At 42.3% G+C, this 22,327-nt stretch overlaps 1 protein-coding gene across 1 annotated transcript in view; it reads left to right on the forward strand.

Annotated features, from left to right (window-relative positions):
• LOC120737053 (protocadherin-16-like) overlaps positions 1–21,615 on the forward strand; it is a 77,257-nt gene extending 55,642 nt beyond the window's left edge. Inside the window, exons 3-21 of the mRNA XM_040037498.1 lie at positions 2,936–3,124; positions 3,822–4,053; positions 4,185–4,421; positions 4,522–5,550; positions 6,375–6,562; positions 6,645–6,741; positions 6,918–7,075; positions 8,474–9,320; positions 12,007–12,246; positions 12,771–12,896; positions 13,019–13,228; positions 13,316–14,182; positions 14,293–14,406; positions 14,508–14,719; positions 15,041–15,192; positions 15,767–15,897; positions 16,178–16,464; positions 16,570–16,711; positions 17,241–21,615. Of these exons, the coding sequence (XP_039893432.1) occupies positions 2,936–3,124; positions 3,822–4,053; positions 4,185–4,421; positions 4,522–5,550; positions 6,375–6,562; positions 6,645–6,741; positions 6,918–7,075; positions 8,474–9,320; positions 12,007–12,246; positions 12,771–12,896; positions 13,019–13,228; positions 13,316–14,182; positions 14,293–14,406; positions 14,508–14,719; positions 15,041–15,192; positions 15,767–15,897; positions 16,178–16,464; positions 16,570–16,711; positions 17,241–19,831 (8,049 nt within the window). The 3' untranslated portion in view covers positions 19,832–21,615. The remainder of the gene's footprint in view (positions 1–2,935; positions 3,125–3,821; positions 4,054–4,184; positions 4,422–4,521; positions 5,551–6,374; positions 6,563–6,644; positions 6,742–6,917; positions 7,076–8,473; positions 9,321–12,006; positions 12,247–12,770; positions 12,897–13,018; positions 13,229–13,315; positions 14,183–14,292; positions 14,407–14,507; positions 14,720–15,040; positions 15,193–15,766; positions 15,898–16,177; positions 16,465–16,569; positions 16,712–17,240) is intronic.
• Positions 21,616–22,327: the final 712 nt, after the last annotated feature.

The following is a 22,327-nucleotide window of genomic DNA, read 5'->3' on the forward strand; positions in this document are numbered from 1 at the left end:
CCAGAAAACAATAGAGCAGGAAAAAGCCTCAAGATCATTATTTCATTTGGACATGTTATATATAAATATACAAAATCCTGTTCTCTCCTGTGAGTTCTGTTCTCTTGACTGGACAGTCAGTCAGTCAGTCAGTCAGTCAGTCAGTCAGAAAGTCTCCTCTGGAAGTCTCCTGGAATCTGATGGGAGAACCACAAAGTTCCCCAGTTATCTTTGGATTTGTCCAGCTTGTTTTACTAAGGACTCAGCCAAACGTTGCCTTTTCCCTGCTGATAAGACAGCTCCCATCATTCCTCACTCACATACATGAAGTGTAGGGAGAATACTGCTGGCTGCTGGTGATGATCTAAGCTTACTCTTGCTTTTGAACTTTAATCCAATAAAAATAAAGTTTGTGTAATACCTATACACTCCAGAGGAGATAGTACAAAGTCACTGGGAAACTGAAACAGAGGCACCTGATATTAGTGATGGATACAACATAGTGGAGACTGGTATTTTTCTATGCTGCATTGGGTGGAGAATTCCTATTTATATCGAGCAGATGTTAAATGACTTGTCTGGTTACCAGTTTTAAAATTTACAATATGCATATGTGGTTGAGGTTAAGCCTTAATGTGCTTTCTGGAAGTTATATATAGTATAAAAGGTTAGAATAGAATGGTAATTAAACCAAGAATGCATGAAAGGGACATAAACAAGTATGAATAATGCATGACTCCTCGCTGTGACACCAGTGCAGAACTGTAGCATTATGCAACGTCCCAAAAGAAAAGGCTTTTATTTATTACTTTTTTGAATCTAATTTTGTTTGATGTTTTCTGGCTTATTCATCTATCTTAATCTACTTTTATTTTTAGTTTGTAATCAGTGACTTTGAGCAGCACACTGGCTCATTTTCATTACTGACACTGGGATTGCCCAATCAAATGTCTTAATGTGACCGTCCCCTCCCCCACCACTGCTGTGCGCTCATGCAACAAACAACTGTAAAAACGGTAAAATACTGTAAGTAGGGGTTTCAATTACCCAGTTTATTGTGCCACGCTTATTTTTTACAATTTACTCATTACTCTGGTTTGTAGAAATTACCGGTAGTCATTTTGGTATGGCCTTCTGTATCATTTAACCTGCACAGCAGTGAAATTGTAATCTACAGTATGTCTCCAATGATAGAGTTAACTCAAGGAACAGATTGTTTTCATGGTTTAAAAAAGTATTTTGGTAGCACACACTATACAACTGCACTTTACTCAAGCTGGTATTTTTTTTAAACTCAAAAAAACAGCCTCATTTCATTGTGAACTGCTGTTTAGCCTGAATAGACTAAAAAAGCTCCTGTTGCCACCTTACTGAAAGCATTTTTTTCTTGTCTTTTCTTTCTTTTTCATACGCTGTATGTAGGTGTACTTTTAAAAAGTTTTTAAAGAAGGTTTTGCCCAAAATGGGGAAAAAAAATCATAGCTTCTACAATCAGTAAAGGTTTTTGAAGGTTCAGTCACAAGAGAGGAAATGTGTTCTTGCAGATCTGCTGGGAAATGCTTGTTGCATATCTGCTATCTTTTTCTTTAACAACATTCAGGTATTCACACCGAGGTGCTCCTTCAGTTTCCCCCCAGCTGACACTCATCACACAAATATGAGTAAACCAAACACATAAATCTTTGGGGTTGTTATAAATAACTTGTCCCCCCCTGCTAAATGATAAAAAGTAAGCAACAGCTTTTGCACATTAAAAGAGTAGCTTTTCTCGTATTGCTCTTGGTTTCCCCTTTCCTCGTGTGGTTTATTATTCTTCTTCTCTTTGGCTTGCATCTCTGCCAGCCTTACGACTCTCTCACTCCAACACCCCACTCACCCTCTGTTAGGAGTTACAGTCAAGAGGGCTCTCTGCTGAGTCCCCCGTCTGCCATCTGCTCAGGAAAGAGATGAAGGCTAAATTATTGCAGACAAACCTTCATCACCTCAAGTGAATGATTTCCATCCATTCACAACCATACAAGTAACATCTTTTTTAAAAGTCAGGATTTGATAATAACCATGGCTTGCCTTATTTTTCTTGGCGATATTTCTGATGAGTGCTCCCTCTTTCACAGATGAGGTTCCCTGCTGCTACACGTTGGAGCACCAGACCATGAGCTCAATTTTATTCCAATTAGTGTTTTTGCTAAAAGGATTCATTTATAAAACATGGAAGGAAGAAGAATTCTAATCAACTTGTGAGGTTTAACCCTACTCTAATCTGCGATCTAGCACCAACACTTGCAAACAATTATGCTGCTCGTACCCAGGGGTTGATCTGATTGGTGTGTTTGCCTTGTGCTGTCTTGGGAGATCCAACAGTAATTTAGCTGGCTTCTTGGCTGATGGCTTGGGAGCTGCTTTTATAGCTCCAGTGGTTCTATCCTTCTCTAAATGTGCAGCATTATTAAGACCAGACTGCATCCAGGACATCACATCAGGTTGTAATGCGTTGCACTAAAATCTAATGTGTGGTATCCCACCATTGCCCAGTCGCTCTTGTCACTGTCCTTTGCAGACACACACTACTCTAGAAGCAGGCAGTTTCTCCCACTGGCAGGCCTCCCAGAGCCTGTAGAAGTCATCCTCCTTCCTGCCCCCCCCTTCATTCCCTCAGAGCTCTTTCTGCCAGAGGGCCTGTTTGGCTCATGTTGTGGCTCGGATAAACAATAAAGAACGGATCCAAAGATGCTTTCAAAGGCACCTGGTATGGTGCTCCTGTTTCAGTTTGTGGACTGTCCTGACTCTTACAACTAATAGAAATTAGTTTTGATCTAATGAGGATTTAGAGTAACGTAATTGAATATGGAAACTGCTGAGTTTATCCAGTGAGATATTCCCCTTCCAACTTAATAAATTTTAATTGTAATGTGCAATGTTGGACTGTTTAACCCATAGCATGTTTTCCTCTCTGTAGGTGACTGCGGCAGATGCAGACAGCGGCTCCTATGGCTTGATTACCTATTCTCTTGGCTCTGGCATTAACAGCGCTGTTCCCTCTAAATTCACCATTGGCAAGGAGACTGGCCAGATCTGCACTACTGCTGCACTAGACAGAGATCAAGGACCAGCCAGCTTCGACTTTACTGTTACTGCAGTAGATGGGGTAAGCCACCGCCCTTTGAAATCATGAATCCACAGAGCTGCAGTATAATCCCATAAACACAGCAGCCATGCTTTTCTTATAGACAGGAGAGCAGAGATGTGGCCAACTGTGCAGGGAAAAAAATGAGTTTTTGAGTTGTCCCCCTCCCAAGTTTGAATAGTTCTCCTTGGTAGGTAGACTTAAGTTAGTACAGCATCCTGTGCACTGACTGCCAAAAAATACTTAAAGAAGAAAAAGTTAAAAATGAAAGAAAATTACTGCGGGCATGTTAAAGCAATCAGAAGGAAAATACCTCAACTGTCAGGCAGTAATATTTTAACAAGTTGGACTGCCGCCTTCCTCGTTTTTGCCACCTGGTCCAAATGAAAAGCCTGCACTGTATTTCTGCAAATGAAAAGGCTATGAAACAGACTTGGGTTGCAGCAAGCCCTCTCACCCTCCACGGGTCATGACATATTGCTCTTTCCCAAGGGAAACTATCAATCTGTGTCCCTACGCGAACCTCCTGGGACTATATTTTAGAGGCTACGCCATACATCGAAATCTTAACTGGGTTTACTGCTGGTTTTTACTTCCACCATTAATGTGGTCTATGTGCGCTGTTAATGTGGCCTAAATCCTGCTTTCAGGTATGTTTTTACTGTTCATGATTTAATATGTGAAGGCATAACAAAAGAGCTTTTTGTTTCCTCTGCAGGGTGGACTGAGCTCAGTAGCCTATGTCAGGGTAGATCTGGTGGACATTAATGATAACAGACCCGCTTTCTACCCTCTCAGTTATGCTGTTAGTTTGAGCACACAGAGTGCCCCTGGGACATCTGTTGTCAGAGTGACAGCCTATGACCCAGACTCAGGCAAGAATGGGCGAATTACATACAAAACAGTGCCTGGAGGGGCTTCTCCATACTTTACTCTCAACAAAGACACAGGTCAGTGTAAATATTTTTCCCATTCCTGCTCTGGACTTTTATAATGATTTATAGAAATAATTCAAACAATTTATGATATTGTGTGATGTCAAAATTGCCTGTTAATGTATTATCTTTGAATCCTTTTATAGGTGTGATCTCACTGTCTCGATCTGTCTATGGGAAGGCCAACTCTGTCGTTCCAATGGTTATCTCTGCTCAGGATGGTGGTGGTCTTGTTGCCTTAGTGAATGCCAGAGTTAACATTAGTGTGGTGGCAGGTTTAGTGGCTCCGCCCGTGTTTGAAAAGACTCATTATTACTTCACCGTGTCAGAGGACGTCCTGCGCGGGACTGCTGTGGGAATCGTCCAGGCCAGCAGTAAAACAGGTGCAGACTACAGACACCTTAATCTGACACTTCTTCTGTAAAAAAAACCCCAAAAATGTTATAATTCAGTGACCTGTCTTTGTAATTTTACATCTTTCAGGCATCTCTAGAGATATTTCCTATACCATCAGCTCTGGAGACCCTGCGGGCTACTTCACAGTTGATCCTGACACCGGGGCCCTAAGGACCAGTCTTCCCCTGGATCATGAAGCCCAATCAGCTCTTGATTTGGAGGTGCAGGCCCGCAGCGGCAACCCTCCTGCCTTTGGCCAGACCCGTGTCCACATTACCATTGCAGATGTCAACGACAACCCACCTGTTTTCCTGCCCTCATCCTCAGAGTCCCTGCTGCTGCCAGAGCATACAGAAATGGGCACAGTAGTTTATCGTGTCCAAGCTGAGGACAGAGACTCAGCAGTCAATGGACAACTCACCTTTGACCTTTCTTATTCAAATGGACTCCAGAGGATTTTTAGCATAGAGCGCAGCAGTGGAGAGATTCGATTGGTAGGGAGCCTCTCTTATGAGAATACCCCCCGTTATGACCTCCAGGTTATCGCCAAGGATAGTGGAGTACCCCAGCTAAGTGCCACCTTCATGCTTGTGGTTCATGTCCAGGCAGAGAACGACCAGGGTCCTGTGTTTGACACCCTCACATACCGCGTTGAATTAAAAGAAGGAACTCCAATAAGCACACGCTTTCTGCAAGTCAGAGCTTTGAACAGAGAAACACCAACCTCTGGTCACGTTGCTCCCCTGGCATATCATTTACGTCCAGATGGAGATGCTGCAGGTTTTGGCATTGCTGCAGACAGCGGCTGGCTGTTTGTGAAGAGTGCCCTGGACAGGGAAGTCAAGGACATGTACCTCCTGACAGTGTTAGCCAGTACAGGCCATGGACAGTTAAAGAAGACAGGCAGTGCCACAGTGCGGATATCGGTGACTGATGAGAATGATAACTCTCCTCGGCTCACGCAGGAAAGGGTCTTCATGGCTGTGAGAGAGAACCTGCCTCCGGGAACAGGCTTTGGTCACGTGTTGGCCACAGATCGCGACAGCGGCCCCAACGGACGCCTCGCTTACCGCTTTCTGCATCCTGACCGTCACTTTCAGATTAACACCCACACAGGTTAACTGAAAATTTTATCCACTGAGATTAGTCAGTTAGACTTAAGTGTTAAAATGTGGCTTGATTAGTTTAATTTTAATAAGCAACCATATAAATATGCATATTTATACAAAAAAGGTAATGAAGGCATAAAAATTTGATTTGCCTAAAGAACAGAACAGGCATGCAAAAACATTAGTTCACCAGTGGCAGAGGAGATAACATGAGAAAGGAAGCTGATATTATTTGTTTAATTGATCTCCAAGGCTTGGCAGAGGATCAGCCTTTGAAGATATTGGCACATGCTTGACTGGAAAATTTTAATTGATCAGCTTAATTATGTCCATTTTATCTGTCTGTAAAATTGTGTTATGGTCAAACTAAGCTCAAATAACCAAAAAAATTAATTTTTCATGAATGAAAAGCATGTGGAAAAACACAATTTAGTCAAGTCAGAGAGACATCTCTAAAAGATGAGAGACTGAGGTTGCCCCTCTGCCACTGTCATAAATTAGTTAGATCACGGTGACAGCAGCACTAAGCATCCTGCTGAGTTCTAATTGGCCTGCTGAGCCTGCTAGTCTGTAGGTGGAGACTCGGGCTCTGATTTGTGATCAGCTTCTAGCAGAGTTGTGAGTCTCTAGAGCATCTTCCAACCTTTCAGAAATCTTCTGTTTGTGTGTATGAACGTGTATCCGACTGTGTACGAACAGATCTGCACACTGTTCATGTCTATTACTTATGTGTCACTGATCAAAGCCGGCTGGCTCTTAAGACTCATCATTATTCCACTGGACTTGTGCCTGTGCATAAAATCTCTCTCATTTATCTACTTGTGTCCCCAGGTGAGATCAGCACAAGGATGACTCTGGACAGAGAGCAGCAGTCTACTTACCAGCTCTTGGTGGTGGCACAAGACGGAGGTTCACCCCCTCGTAGCGCCACAGGCACCGCTTTCATCACTGTACTGGACGAAAATGACAACGACCCTGTTTTCATCCACAGTCAGTCAGGGAAAAACATCATAATTCAGGTAATGTCGAAAGAGCACAAATGTTGTTTGGCAGAAAATAAATTGCTATCATAGAGTGCTGAAAATCTGGTTTAACCCTTAGGTGATGGAAGGTCAGCCTTCTGGGGTTGTACTGGGTACACTGCAAGCCAAAGACCCTGATGAAGGGGAGAATGGCACAATATTCTATTCTTTGTCAGGTACTTTATAGAGACGTTTAAAGAAATATATCTTCCTCCAGTCTTTATTAATTTTTTCATGCTTTTCTTCTTTTTTTGTATATTGTTGAAAGCGGATTCAATTTAATGTTTGTGTTTGTGTTCAGGCTTCCTATGCACTTCTCATCTCAAGTTCGGGTATGCTCTGTTTCTTCTAGGTCCCAGAGCTGAGCGCTTCTCTTTGAACACAAACACTGGCGAGTTGCGTTCGTCATCCCCTCTCAGCCACTCGGAACGGGCTGAGTACACTCTGACGGTGACAGCCACCGACAGAGGACTGCCCCCTCGCAGCACCTCCTGCTCCCTCACCATTCAGGTCAGACTGTGTTTTGGAACCACTGCGAACACAAACACCCACTATATTCACCTATTTGATATCAAAGAATAGACTCGGGGCAGCGACGATCTGCATCCCTGGGCCCCTCGCACTAGTTGCAGACATATCAGCCTCACTTCTGACAAGGTCCCCTCCCATCCCCTCCCCTTTTCTTCCCCTGTGAATTTTCAAAAGGGAAATTTCTATCTGAAATGGAAAAGTGGATCTGAATCAAATACTCCCAGCTGGCTCGTGATGAGGGCCAGCTGTAGACGTCTATGATCAAGGTCATACTCAATGACTTCAACACTTTTTTAATACAGTAGCCCTTTTTGCAAGGAGCAGCAAGGCTATACACTCAACATAAAACACAGCATTAAAGGTAAATCGTGTTAATATTTAATATAGAACAGAAAAAAACACAATGGAAGAACTCTGGAAGGAACGTAGATTTATAGGTTCCAGGAAAATTGAGCTCCTATATAAACAGCTCCAGTCAGCACCAGCGCAATTTTTCCTCTTTTCCAATAACAAAAAATGGAAGTCATAATTGTTAGTTAATTGGATTAAACAGTGCAGTGTTGTTCTTGCCTTGTGACGTATTTGTGTAATTTCCTTTAATCATCTTTTCTGAATGATTATTTAATTCCGTCGATGATAGGATAGGCCTATTCCAATTTATTTTTGGAACACTTCTTTTCCATCTAATGTGGAACCAATTTAGAGCTTGTCAGCAAGCACAGCATATTTTTTGAGTGCCTACTTAGTGTGGGAATTGTGCTGTTGGATACACTGTTGAGTATCCAGATTGGCCAATCAGGTTACAAAACACAGTCAGTAATTTCGATTAAAATTTCATCAATAAAGCCACTCCATGCTCATTTACCTTTCACAGCTGCTTAAATTTTCACAGTACATGCATGTATCAAAGGGAAAAAAACATGTTTTATTTAAACAATGTTTCAGAAGAGAAGTAATAAGGTTGTAGTCTTTGAAGACACTCGAACTGCTCGTCAAAAGAAGTGTAAAACTATATACAGTACCGCAGTATTCCTCAGTACTAAATTCAAGCCCTTATAACACGTCCTTTTCTGATTGCAGCACTTTTATCATCTATTATATTTCTTGGCATCCAAACAGATGTCAGATTAATCTTAGCAGTCATGTTATTGAAGTCTATAAAAACCTTTTGTAAGTGGTTTCATTTATTCCCCGTGAACACATTCAGTGTGGAGAGGACAACGTCTGTTTCAACTTTGCCTAAAATCCATAAAATATTTTCCTTCTGTATTGAAAATTGCAAACGTAAGCTGCCACTGGGCATTTGAGTCAAGCATTAGATCTGCTGCCATGTTGCTGCGCCGTTAAATATAAATGCAATGTGTTGCTTTACTGCAGGTTATCAGCATTAACAGACCTGCTACCAAGAAGAATTCACTCTCCATAACTTTCAACTCGGTGGAGGAGGCCAAGCCCGGGTCTGTTATTGGCTCGGTCCGTCTCCATGATAGAGGAACCTTAGAGGACGACAAGGTGACCTACACAGTGGTGGGGGGTACGGACCGAGATGGCACATTCGTTGTGGATCGTCTGACTGGGGACGTTTACTTGGCTCGTCCTCTTGACTATGAACGAGACTCGCGCTACAATCTGCAAATTGAAGTGGATGACTTCTCCGAGGCCCCTCCGAGCAGCACTCTTGTCCACCTGGACATCGACATAGAGGACAGTAATGACCACACTCCTCAGTTCCCAGAGGACCCCATCACAATTGTCATCTCTGAGAGCATGGATCCTGGCTCCTCTGTCTATACTTTCCAGGCCACAGATAAGGATGGCAGTGGGTCCAACAGCAAACTGGTGTATTCCATACTACAACAGTGGCCAAATACCCCAGGTCTATTAACCCTCGACCCATCAACTGGGGTTCTCTCCTTGGGCCAGAAGCTGGACTATGAGGTCACTCCAAACCTCATCCTGGTTGTAAAAGCAACAGATTCTGCTCCTGATGTCAGCCAGAGGCGCTGGGGTTCTGTCACGGCAAGGCTGTATGTGACCGATGAGAATGACAATCCACCAGTGTTCATATCGCCAACAGCTGTCAGTGTGATGGAGGATCAGCCAGTGGGCTTTGTAGTGCTGTATGTCATGGCCAGAGATGCAGACCAAGGGGAGAATGGTAGAGTGACCTACAGAATTCAATCAGGCAACACTGCAGGGACATTCAGTCTCAACCCTAGTACGGGTAAGTGCAGCCCGAAGTAAGTGCTTCATTCAAATTAGCTATGCTGTTTTTCATGCATAGCTAATTTACATCCTTTAGATCGGTTTTCTTGTCACAATCCTCAACAGAAAGGGCTTTTAACACCCAAAGGTCATTGTATACATGCAAATTCATTTTGATTTCACCTTGCAATTGCACAAAAACAGGAAAGGTCTTGACATACACGCTGTATTCACTACTTATTAGGGCTGTACTGTCGTATATTTGACATTAATCACTTTGTTGATGGGTGTGCAACTGAAGTTAAGGTGTAGAAAAATAAAGGAACAGAACATATTCTTGCTACTTTTTTGCGCTCAGTGACCAGTGATATGTCAGGATCACAGGGCTCCTGCCCTAAGGTGCCACTGCTGTCTCGCCATTATCTTTTTCAAAAATACCCCGAAAGGGAAAGCTGATTTTTTTTATATCTTCATAAGTTAGCTCTGGCGATGACTGTGAACTTTGCTTTCCACCCAGTGTTATCTGGGATAGCTACTGATCACAACTATGAGTTGTTATGATTAGAAGAATAGTCTACTTAAAAAATATTTAATTTAAGTGCAAATACAAACAGTTCGAAGATTATAATGAGTAAGATTTCAAATCTCTTATGCTGTTTACTTGTTTTCCTCATCTTTCTGCTTCTTTTTTCTACTTATCATTATACTAAAACTTTTGGCTTCAGTTTCTCAGGTCTCTCTTTGTATTCTCTGCCCTGCTAGGCTGTAGAACTAGAACTAAAGCACTACTGTGTCATGCAAATCTTTTGCTGAAGATGAATTATTTTCAGTTGAACCAGACAAGCAAATCTGCATCAGAATCTCCTTCTAAATTTCACTTTGCATTGCATATATACTCACTACTCTACACGACTCCACACAAAATTCACCTAACCTTACTTTCTATAAACACACACAAACTGTTTTAATAATCTGCTTACTTCTAAGGTCAGCCCAATTCTTGCTTCACCTTTCATGACTTATTTCTCTCAGTTGGAGGCCAGACAGGCCAGCTTGCCAAATATTAAACGCACACATACACACACACACACAAGAATGTGCAAGTACACGTGCATACGCGCGCACACACAACAACCCATCATCTGTTATTGTGGATCTATTCCCATGAAAGACCAAAGAACCTCCTGCTCAGGCTTCTGGGAACCATTAGAGGAGGGATCAGTTACGCGTGTTTATGTGTACGCACGTGTGTATGTGTGCGTAGGCATGCACATATGTGTTTGTGTGCTTGCATTAGAGTATGTCACTTAGTCAGCGCTGACCTTGGGCCATTTGGTCCTGTGGGCTTTGTTGTGGTGTTTGAGACACGTGTCAACATTTGCTCCGCCCTCGCCTTCAAGTCGCCAACCAGGATGCCTCCTGGAGCAGTTTGGGGATGGAAACATTCAGCGTCTGTCATGCATGTCACTTCTGCTTCAGCCCAGTATGTGCACTCATCTTGAAGTGCTTTTCATGCACACTAGTTATTTGTTAGAATAGTGACAAGTTAATCCTTTGTGCACCTGGTTTGCTCCCGTTTTGGGGTCAGTGACCAAAGGTCTACGACAACTCTGCACAATCTGTTTTCATTACCTTGGCGTCACAGCTAACCACAATAGAGAGAACTATCAGGCAATTGTTATAAATCTGTAACGTCACAGTGTGAGACACATTCTCATCACTCAGTGTCAGAATGGAGGTCATTAATTTTCCTTTCAAGAGAAGTAGGGGAGAGTTTACTGGTGATATGGGGGACTGCTTCTCTGCAAAAGACAACACCATTCAGGGATTAACCCATCAAATTTTGATAAATGGCTTTGCCATATCAAATAAGAGAGATGTGTTTGTTGTCTGAGCAACCTCCGCTCGCACATGCACTGCAGTCCACAGCGTTGGCGCCACCAACCCCCACACATGCTTACAAAACATCCAAAATAAAAACTCTCCCCAGATCCCTCCATTTTTTCCCCCTTCCCATGTGTTATCGGTGACCAGGGATATAGTAGGATCACAGAGGAATCAAATTTAGGTGAAAAATTCCAGCCTGTAACTTATACCAGATTAAAAGCTTAGAGGCAAGTTATCTCAATCCTAGAAAGGCACAAAGTGAAAAACAAACACACACAAAAAAAGTTAAAAGGAAAACAGTCTTGGCCCTCTCTTTCTTTAACAGTTGCATTTGATTTTAAAGCATGAAATTGAAATTAAATCATTGCAAGTTCTACCCTCTTAGGGCAGGATAATGAAAAGGCTAGGGTGCCTCTAATTCCTACGGAGCACGGCAGGCCTGGCTGTTGCGTGTCTAGAGTGTGTGTTTACTGCTTCTTTCTCGATGGCTGCGGCATTCTCCAGTGGAAAATCTCGTAAACTGTGGCCAGACCGTTTGGGCTGTTACAGCAGTGGTGGTGGTAGCAGTCAGGTAGGCAGAGCTGTGTGTGTGTGGAGGAGATTAGCACTGATTTGGCCCTCACACGGCAAGTTTTCACACTTGATTTTTAAATAACTTGACTACAAACACAATCATGGCAAGCAGTGTTTTTTATTGCCTTTGATGACATGCTTTCATACCGTAATTGTCTAACTGTCTCTTTTAACCAGGCTATAATAAAGTACCCACGTAGAGGAAATCTCTCCTCATATTTCACCCTTCATTCATCTCCCTACAGGCTCTCTGTCTATTTTCAAACCTCTGGACCGCGAGGAGCAGGACATCTTTAACCTCACAGTAATCGCCGAGGATCACGGGATACCCCAACACTCGTCCATCCAGCTGCTGTGTGTGCATGTGATCGATGTTAATGATGAGGCGCCCTGGTTTGAGCAGAGCCAGTATGAAGTAGAGATCTTGGAGAACCAACCTCCAGGAACCAGTGTGCTGACAGTGTCTGCCACTGATCTGGACCAAGGTCTGATTCATAATGTGCAGGGATTTGATCTGTCATATTATATTTGTGCCGCTTTTAATTCTTCTTAGCCATCATTTGCTGACTATGTGTTCACATTAGAGACATTAACAGTTCTTTTTATTTGCATAAGGACTACATGAGGGGGGGTTAGCATGCATTCTCCCAGAGTTAGTCAGAAGCACATAAAGTAGAAGGATTATAAACTTTCTCCTCAAAAGCAATTAGTGAAGTAAACAGGTGAGGTTGCCAGGCTGCTTTCTCGTAGCACGCGATCTGGCACACAGACGCCTGAGGGAGGGCTCTTGCTGCCAAATGCTTATACAGCAAGCCTCATGACAAACAAACAAATAAGTATACAAGCTTTTAGAAGAGAATTTGAAACATGTTGTAAATGCATTTTTTTCATTATTATCTACAAGTTATAGGATGGAACTCTCTGACCTTCACCGACATTCTTTGATTTTTAATTTATTTTTACAGGCCATTTTTAATAGAATGCTGTGACTATATTTGTTTCTCTGTAGGAAGCAATGGCCAGGTGACATATGACGGTATCTCACAGGAGGGTTTCAGCATCAACCCAGTATCAGGTGTGATTATGATTACTAAGTCTCTGGACAGGGAGCTTCAGGAATACTACACTGTCACAGGTACTGTCATCTGATTGTTCTACAGCCTTACAAAAAATGCCTGATCTGATACATAATAAAAATAATATTTAAATTATGAATTACTACAACAAATTATAGTGTGCTTTTTTATGTTCTGGCAGTGTCTGCAAAAGATGGAGGCCTTCCACCGAACTATGCTAAAGCAACTGTGAGGATCAAGGTGACTGACGTTAATGACAACGCCCCTGTCTTTGGACGTCTTTACTACAGCATAGAGGTGCCTGAAAACCTGGAAGCACTACCTCTATTCACCCTTCGAGCCACTGATCAGGATGCGGGAGACAACGGCAGGATAAACTACAAAATTACAGGTGAGAACTTCTTTTGATTTAATGTTTTAAATGATCGGTACATAGTTTCAAATGTTTACAAGCCATTTGCTATCGCTCTACTTGCAGCTGGAGATCCATCTGGAGACTTCCGCTTGGATGGCCAGTCAGGTGTCCTGTCCACCTCACGGCCCCTTGATCGGGAGAAGAGGCCTGGGTACAGTTTAACGGTGATAGCTCAGGACCAGGGCCACCCTGCACTTAGCAGCACTGCCACTGTAGAAGTGATAGTCCTGGACATCAATGATCACAGCCCCCAGTTTCAGAGCAGCAGCTACACAGCAGAAATTTTGGAAGATGTTCCCATTGGGTCACTCGTCCTGGAGGTGAAAGCCATTGATTTGGACCATGGTCCTAATAGCCAAGTGCTGTACTTTCTGAGCCATGGATCCCAGAGCATGTTCATGATAGACCAAAACACAGGTCGCATTATCACAGCATCCCCCCTCGATAGAGAGAGAACAGCTTCTTACACTTTTGAGGTGTGTGCCACCGATTCTTCCCCCGCAAACCCACGTAACTCCACTGCTCAGGTGACGATCTATATTCAGGATGTGAACGACAATGCTCCGTTCTTCATTCAGGACCCACTTATTGTGAATGTCTCCGCCAGTAGTGTCTCTAATCGTCGAGTTTTGGCCACTATGAGAGCAGAGGACAAAGACTTTGGAGCTAATGGCTCTGTTTTTTATCGTTTCGCCAACTCTGTCAGGGGGTTCACCATTAACTCACTGACAGGAGAAATCCAGGCCACAGAGAAGCTGCAGACCATGACCCAAAGCCAACGGACTTTGATAGTTCAGGCCATGGACCAAGGGAACCCAGCACAATCTTCCCTGGGAGTGGTTATCATTTACATAAAGGAGCAGAGCTACAGTGGGATTCGCTTCTCTCGCACAGCAAGAGATGTCAGCCTGCAAGAGAACGCTGCTAAAGGTTGAAGTGATTTAAAATCTTTAACATTGTAATTCAAAGAGTGTAAATATACATTTGAAATAAGAAGTATAAATGAAATGTATCAACATAGTGTGTTTTGCATCTTCTAGGCACAGTAGTAACACAGGCTCAGGCCCAGTACCCAGATGGCTCTAAAAATGGGATCACCTACAGTATATTCAGTGGCAATAAATTGCAGTCTTTTGGAATCAACACAATTACTGGTAAGTGTTGGCAGTACGACGGTTGGTAAGATGGCAGTAAACATTACAAGACTATATTTTTGAAATGTAGAAATTGAGTCATTGATACTTTTGTGATTTAGGTGAAATATGGGTCCAGAAATCTGAAGGACTGGACTTTGAGGAGACCCCAAAACTCCGCCTTGTGGTGAAAGCTGAGACAGCATCCTCTAGCTCCTACATGGCTGTCAACTTAATCCTTCAGGATGTAAATGACAACTTGCCACGCTTCCAACTCCAGAACTATGTAGCCTACATTAGGGAGGCGCAAGGCTATGATTTTCCCATTATCCAGGTGCAGTAGCTTTCCCCCCAAATGTTTATTATGCTTGGCTGCTGTTTAAATGTGAAGCTGTAGAATAAAAACTCTCAAGCATCAGAAAACTGGATAGTTTCAGTGCTGCAAAGGATTGACTTTTCAATTTCATGTGATCTCAGTGTCCCAGAAGAATTTACTGTATAATCGCTTGTGCCATGAAGCCAGAACCATATAGCCCATTTTTATTAACTATTGACTTCCAAGTCCAATATTGCTCACTAGTTCGAGTTACACTAAAACAGCTGCTGCAAATGTTTCTATATTTACGTTTCCAAAATGGGGTGTTAATTCACTCAGGTGGCCGCAGACGACCGGGACCAGGGTCAAAATGGTCAGGTGACTTACTCTATCAGGTCATCATCCATGAGTGGCTTGTTTAAGATAGACCCACTAACTGGAAGCGTTACCACTGCAGCCATAATGGACAGGGAAATCTGGACCCAAACGAAGTGAGTCTTGCTTTTATTCTGTTTGTTTGTAACCACATGTTGGCATGAGTTTCCTGTCAGCTAATCCACATGCATATTTAGACTCTGTTACAGTTAGAATGTACACTTATTCTACTTGTCAACTTTTCCTTGTTTTTATAGTTTTGCTCATTTTATGTTCATATTTTGCTTTGAAAAATCCAAGGATTTAAAAACGAGTTGCACTGTTTCGCCTGACTTTCATTTGGATTTTATATTGCTACTGCAAACTTGACTCAAATTTTGAAGTCCCACTCAGAAAATCCTTTCTGTTATAGAAAGAGAAAAGTAGATTTTGCATGTTTTTGCATCACAGCCTTTCAGTGTTATGAGAAAATCATGTATCCCCTGCAGATAATATTTTTAAACATATTGTTTTATTAATATTTAAAATGACTTTCAGGCACTTTTGTGTATTGGAAAACACACACAGAAAGAAAGAAAAACATCCAGACAAAAACAGGCTGTTCGATGTGGGCTTTGGGGACCAAGAATTGTGTAACAGGGTTCAGAAAGTTTAAAAGTTAAAAAGCTGACATTAATTTTGTCGCTCCAGGCTTGTTGTTACGGCAACAGACCGGGGAACCCCACGGCTCGCTGGCTCTGCCACCCTCACTGTGATCATCATTGACCTCAATGACAACAGTCCCATGATTCCCCTGCCTCAGAAGATTCGAGTGCCTGAGGGTAAGTCAGCTTCACAGTGGAAGTTAGCCCAGTGATCTTATCATAAAGCCTCACATCACACTCCCTGGCAGCTCGCTCAGCAGGGCTCAGTGAGAAAAGTCTGACCCTTTGATGAAACAAGCTATGGCCAAGTTCCTCCTCCGTTCATTTCCTGTCTATTAGTTCAAGGCTTTCCAGAACCGGATATTTCTTGAAAAAGTTTTTTTTTCTCTAAACCAAGACACTCTGTGTTTCATTTTAGCTGCACCTAAATATCTGCTCTTTGTCTTCACACGTACAGATACTCTCATTGGCACAATAATCACCCAGGTAACGGGGAATGATGTGGACTCGGGGCCAGCCCTCTCCTACACGTTACACCTAGATGCAAGCAGCCAAGGCATGTTTGGAATTCATTGTTATGGAGGAGGAGTGTCGCTGACTGGACCACTAGACTACGAGGAAAGGACGTGGTACACTCTGACCGTTCGCACATCTGACTCTAAACATCAAAGCGAGGCCAACCTCACTGTGCTGGTGGATGATGTGAATGATAATTCCCCCACCTTTACCCAGGATTTGTATCAGGTACTGCATATTTCACTACATTTTAGATTATCGGAATATTTGTTAAAGTTTTCAATAATCTGTAATGGAGATAAATATATTTACATTTAATGTGTTTCTTATCAGGTGGCTGTATCAGAGCACCTCCCTGCAGGCAGCGCAGTCGTCACCATAACAGCCACTGACCGTGACTCTGGGGACAATGGGAAAATTACTTACAGAGTCATGTCATCAACGAAAGGTGTCTTCTACATTGACCCAGTCAATGGTATGATTACTGTCTGCACTGCATTTATGGTTGTTTATAACTACACTCTAACCAGAGTTTAAGAGCCCCTTAATTATACTTCATTAAAAAAATGCCATTCCCTAAAGAGCTCCTTGGATGCTCATTTGGGGTTTGGACATATTCGCAACGAGTATTGCAAAATATTTAATCATTTTCTTCATTATAAGTAATTGAAAACCAAATCGAATGTTATTTGCCTCAGATGTTTTGCTTGAGATAGCATCTAAAAATGAATGCGTCATAAAAGAGGACTTTTTTTCTTTACACTAACTATACTTTCTCCTGTCCTCAAAACATTTCCATTTGCCTGAAATAATGTTCCCTCAAACAGTGTGTACCCAAATCTGCCACAGTGTTTACAAAATGTAATTGTAATTTACTTTTTTAGTTAAGTCATTCATTACTGTGTAAGAGCTAACCAGCACTGATATGTAATATGATGGGTTGTGAAAGAAAGACCTAAAATTACGTTGGCCTTCTTATGATGGTACTCTCTGTTTCTTCGCAGGTACTCTATTTACTAAACAAAAGACTGAGTTTGACTTCGAGAATCCCTCCATTCTGGTGGTGATTGAGGCACGAGACCAGGGTACTCCATCCCTTTCAGCCATTGCCACTGTGCATGTTCAAGTGTCTGACATAAACGACAACGCCCCCATCTTCCATCAGTCAGAGTACAGAGCCACTGTGTCTGAAGACGGCCTTCCTGGATCAACTGTTCTGACATTAGAAGCTGTGGATGGAGACCTGTTACGGGATAACTGTGGTTTTGATTTTGCTATTGCCAGTGGCAACTCGGGTAATGCCTTCCAGATTGAGAGCAGCGTGCGCTTCTTGGAGGGGCGGGGCTTCCAGACAGTTGGGAGTCTAATCCTGGTAGAGAAGCTGGACTTTGAAGCGGTACCAAGTTATAACCTGACGGTTGTGGTGTCAGATCGTGGAATCCCTCAGCGTAGCTCCAGCGTTCCTATCATTATCAGTGTTACAGATGCCAATGACAACCCTCCAGTATTCAGCCGAACAGAGTACAGTGTGATTCTGAGTGAGGGTACGGCAGCAGGGACTGAGATCTTGCATTTATCTGCCACAGATCCAGATTCTGCTCCAAATAGTGAGGTCCAGTACTCTATAAGCTCAGGAGATGAGACAGATCTTTTCCATGTAGACCAGTGGACTGGAGCTTTGAGGCTGCAGAGACCTCTGAACAGCGAGACACAGTTGTCCCATTTGATTGTTGTCCAGGCCACTGATGGCCAAGGACACTTTGCTTTGGCCCCTGTCAGTATAGAAGTGAAGGACATCAATGATAACCGGCCTTTCTTTCCCCTCAATCTAGTAACTGCAAGCATCAGGGAAAACCAACCCCAGAACGCCTTAGTTACCATGCTGCATGCAATTGACCATGACAGAGGGGTTTTTGGACAGCTAAGGTACTACATGTTAGACTCCTTTAAAGAAGGAAAAGAGGGCTTCTTCATCAATCATACTTCAGGTGAAATACGGACCCGCTCTTCTTTTGACTTTGAGAAGATAAACTCATTCCAGTTTGTGGTCATGGCTGTGGATGCAGGCAACTATTCTGCTACTGTAACAGTGAAGGTTTATGTTACGGGGGAGGATGAATATGATCCTGTTTTCACCTCTTCTGAGTTCTTATTTGAAGTGCCTGAGGGAGCAAAGAAGGGTCAGGTCATTGGCAAAGTGCAAGCCAGAGATGAGGACGGGGGTGTGGATGGTGTTGTACTCTACTCCTTAGCAGACCACTCGCCTTATTTTGAAGTCAATAAATCAACTGGAGAGGTTTCTTTAAAAACGGATAGCTACAGTAGACACATGAGTCGCGCTAAAAGAGAGCTACGTCTAATGACACTGGATGTGAGCGCTCACAGCCCTCTGGAGACGTCTCGCATATCAGTGGCCAAAGTTACCTTAGATGTTACCCATACATCTTTTGGTCTCACCAGAGACGTGAACATGTTGCTCGTCAGTGTCATTGCAGTTTCACTTGGGATCATAGTCATACTGATAACAATTGCCGTGGCACTATTTTTTGTTAAGTTAAGACGTCGGAAGAAGGAGAAAAAGACACACGAACGAACACCAATGTCAGGGACCCTGCTGCACAAGTTTGAGGAAACAAAACTAGCAGCCAATGAAATGATTTACCATCAGGCGCTTCCTGGATATGCAAATGATCAAAGAGGAACTAGTGGGGGTCCGTACACCCGTGGCGGATCTCTAGATCCTTCTCATTCCAGTGGTCGAGGCTCTGCCGAGGCAGAGGCAGCAGAGGATGATGAGATCAGGATGATTAATGAATATCCCAGAGTGTCAAGCATCTCCTCGTCAATGCAGGAGCACATCTCTGCCCGAGGTCCAGACTCCGGAATCCAGCAGGATGCTGATCAGCTATCAGATGTGTCTTGTGAGCCTTCTATTGATTGGTTCAAAGGAAAGAAAGCGAGCAGCGTCAATAGTACTTTGTTAGCTGGCCAGGTGCCAATCTACAGGGACGAAGGGTGCGGGTATGTAGGCGTGGGACGAGGACTCAGCATCTCCCGCCCTAAAGACTACACTTTCCCTGAGGACGGAAAGCCCTCCGCAGATGGCTCCCTCACAGCCATTGTGGCCAGTGATGAGGAGCTGAGGGGCAGCTATAACTGGGACTACCTGCTAAACTGGTGTCCCCAGTTTCAACCTTTAGCTAATGTCTTTACTGAAATAGCACGTTTAAAAGATGAAACTGCGCCTCCTCATCCTCGCAGGTCATTTCATCACAAAGCAAAAGCAGAGTCAAGAATTGACCCTCCACCTCTCATAACCTCTGTGGCCCACCCTGGGGCCAAAACTGTACATCCAAAGCCTGCCGTAGGTAGGACGTTCCCAAATCTGGCTTCCTTACGAAGATCGCCCATCAGCGCTGAGGGATCCATCTCGTCAATCGCGATGTCTCCAAGTTTCTCCCCGTCTCTCTCACCACTGGCAGCACGTTCGCCTGCAATTACACCCTTCAGTGTCTCACAGGGCCCCTCTGCCTCCGTGATCAGCACAACTGAACATAATTTGGAACACAGTGAAGAGGCAGAGCTGAGGATTTAAATTTTAAAGGGTGAACTGAGCTGAATCACTGCTGTTCTAATCTTGTTCTACTGTATGACCACAGAGGCTGCAACCTGAAATGAGGCAATGCTATTCTCTCTTCTGTTTTCTCAAGAGAAGTACACAATGTTATATCAAAAAGTCCAAATAGCTGAAGATGTGGTGCTTTTTCATGAAAAAAATACATCACTAGCAGGCCAAAAAAGGACTATGCCTTGTGTGTGTGTGTGTGCGCGTGTGTGTGTGTGCGCGTGTGTGTGCCTGCATTTGTGCATTAAATAAACATATGCTTTTGTTGATCAGTGTTAATTTGCACATTTGAATGGAGATTCATAAACGATGTCAATATTTTGTACAAAAGCATTGTCTATATTTTTATATATGTGTGGTTTCTGACAAAATCTGGCATTAACATGTCAAAGGGGGTGCAAAAACCTCAGAATACATTTTTATATTTGTATATTTGCTGATGTACTGTATACTTGTTTGTACTGTACGTTTGTGGCGTATCTTTTAATTCTTAACTTTGTGGTTTTAAGTGAAGCTCACCATTAATTCTTCATGAAGTAGGATTTTTGTAAGAGATAATTGTAAATATTTATAGAAGAAGAAACAATCTCGCTTGAACAAATGAAACATCAGTCAGAATAGAGTATTATGTGACTAGATTTTCTTACAATTCAGTGTTTGATCTTCCATCCAAGGTAACAATGAATGTGAAATGTTGAAAAGTTGTCTTAGTCCTTAACACGCACCCGATCACATTCTGCAAAATAGGACTTGACATCCAATGATCCTGTTTTTCAGGCACATGGCTTTAATTTCTCACAACAAGCCTTACTGCTTATCTTTTCTTTGCATTGTGACACGAAAAACGAATAAGGGAACACTGAGCAGCTACTTGGTAAATGTAAAATAGTTTGCCTTATCTGCAGCCTGATCTTTCCAGAGAATGTAAGCTGTTTGTTTATCTACATAACTAACGTTCCTCAGATAAATGTTAAAAACAAACACTCGAAATGTAAAAATTAGTGCTATCCTAACACTGAAATTTGCAGCAGTTTTATTTTTTGTCATTTTTAGTTCTGTCCAGATTTTTTATTTTCCCTTTGGTGTAAATGTATTGACAAACTCACTTTGTGTTACTTGGACCATTTTTTCCCAACTCCTTTCAGCAGCAGTATACACAACATGTATGTGAATTAAAACTGGTGCCAGTAAGTGTTACAGTTGGTATAATAGGAGTTCAAAAAAAAGTGTATATATATATACATGTATATATAGACACACATTTCTGAATGTTTAAACACCACCACAGAATGTCTCAATGCTTTTACACAGCTGCCTATGATATGAAGTGTCCATGAATATAATTGTGCTTTGAGCAAGAAGATAAAATGTATCTGTTTACATTAGTAACCAGATAATGACCTTGCCTAATCTCCATTTTTAGACTGTAAGATTATCTAACATTGTAACGTATCTTTATTTATCTATTAGGCAGATATCAGAAACTGCGAGGATTAGTCAATTTTATTTAGTTGAAAACTATTGGCCAAATATAGATGAACACTACCTGTTAAATAAAAATTACAGTACCTTGTTGTTTGTATTGTTTTGTATTCATCAGTGTTAAGTGCTCCTCGACTTTGTGTTCCTCCGAACTGTGCATACCGTGGTATCACTGAAAAGAAATTCCTCTTGATGTTCATACATATCATTCTAGGCTTGTCCAGAGAAATGTTTCCAGTAAAAAGTGCCTGAATAAAGTACTTGTGATCACATTGTTGCCTCAGTCACATGTTTTTTTTCAGGTTAGAAAAATATACTAAATCATGTAATCATTAAAGTCTGCAGTCTGTATACACATGTATTTATGTCTGGAATTAGGACTGCGTGCAAAAAACTCCCAATAATGATTTATATGAAGGAGGCCGTCTTACCCTGAGGGTTTTCACTGATGTATGCTGATGTTTTGTGGACATATCCGAAATCACCAGCGCTACCCTGTAACCTCAGTCTCATACGTTATCAAAGCTGTGAAACAGGCCCCTGTCCCAGAGGCGGTACATTAAAGGGGAAAAGAATTGACATGAAAGAAAAAAAAAGATTTTAACAATATTTGATTTAATGATGGTCATTATGTGTAATTTTAAACTTGATAGGCATATATGATGTAACTCAATTGCAATACCATAACAGCTTATTTGAAATATTGGCTTTACAGACACTTTCATTTCCACTGACAGCCTTCATGAAAAAATTGTGCTCTGTTTTGTCAAGATATCTCCTACATGTTTGGGTCTCAAAAGTCATTCATCATGTTGATGTGGATGTGATGAATGTACCAAACTCAGGTCAAATCTCGAAGATTTAATCTTAGGTGTATGACATACTCACAGCTATTTTTTTTCCATTTCTGTCTTTGTTGACCTTGTTTTACCTTAGAAATTTCATACTGTTGTTCTATTTGAGTTAACTGCTCTACTTTTCGAT

Source organism: Simochromis diagramma, unplaced genomic scaffold, assembly GCF_900408965.1.
Source record: "Simochromis diagramma unplaced genomic scaffold, fSimDia1.1 OVJJ01000463.1, whole genome shotgun sequence".
NCBI classification, from domain to species: domain Eukaryota; kingdom Metazoa; phylum Chordata; class Actinopteri; order Cichliformes; family Cichlidae; genus Simochromis; species Simochromis diagramma.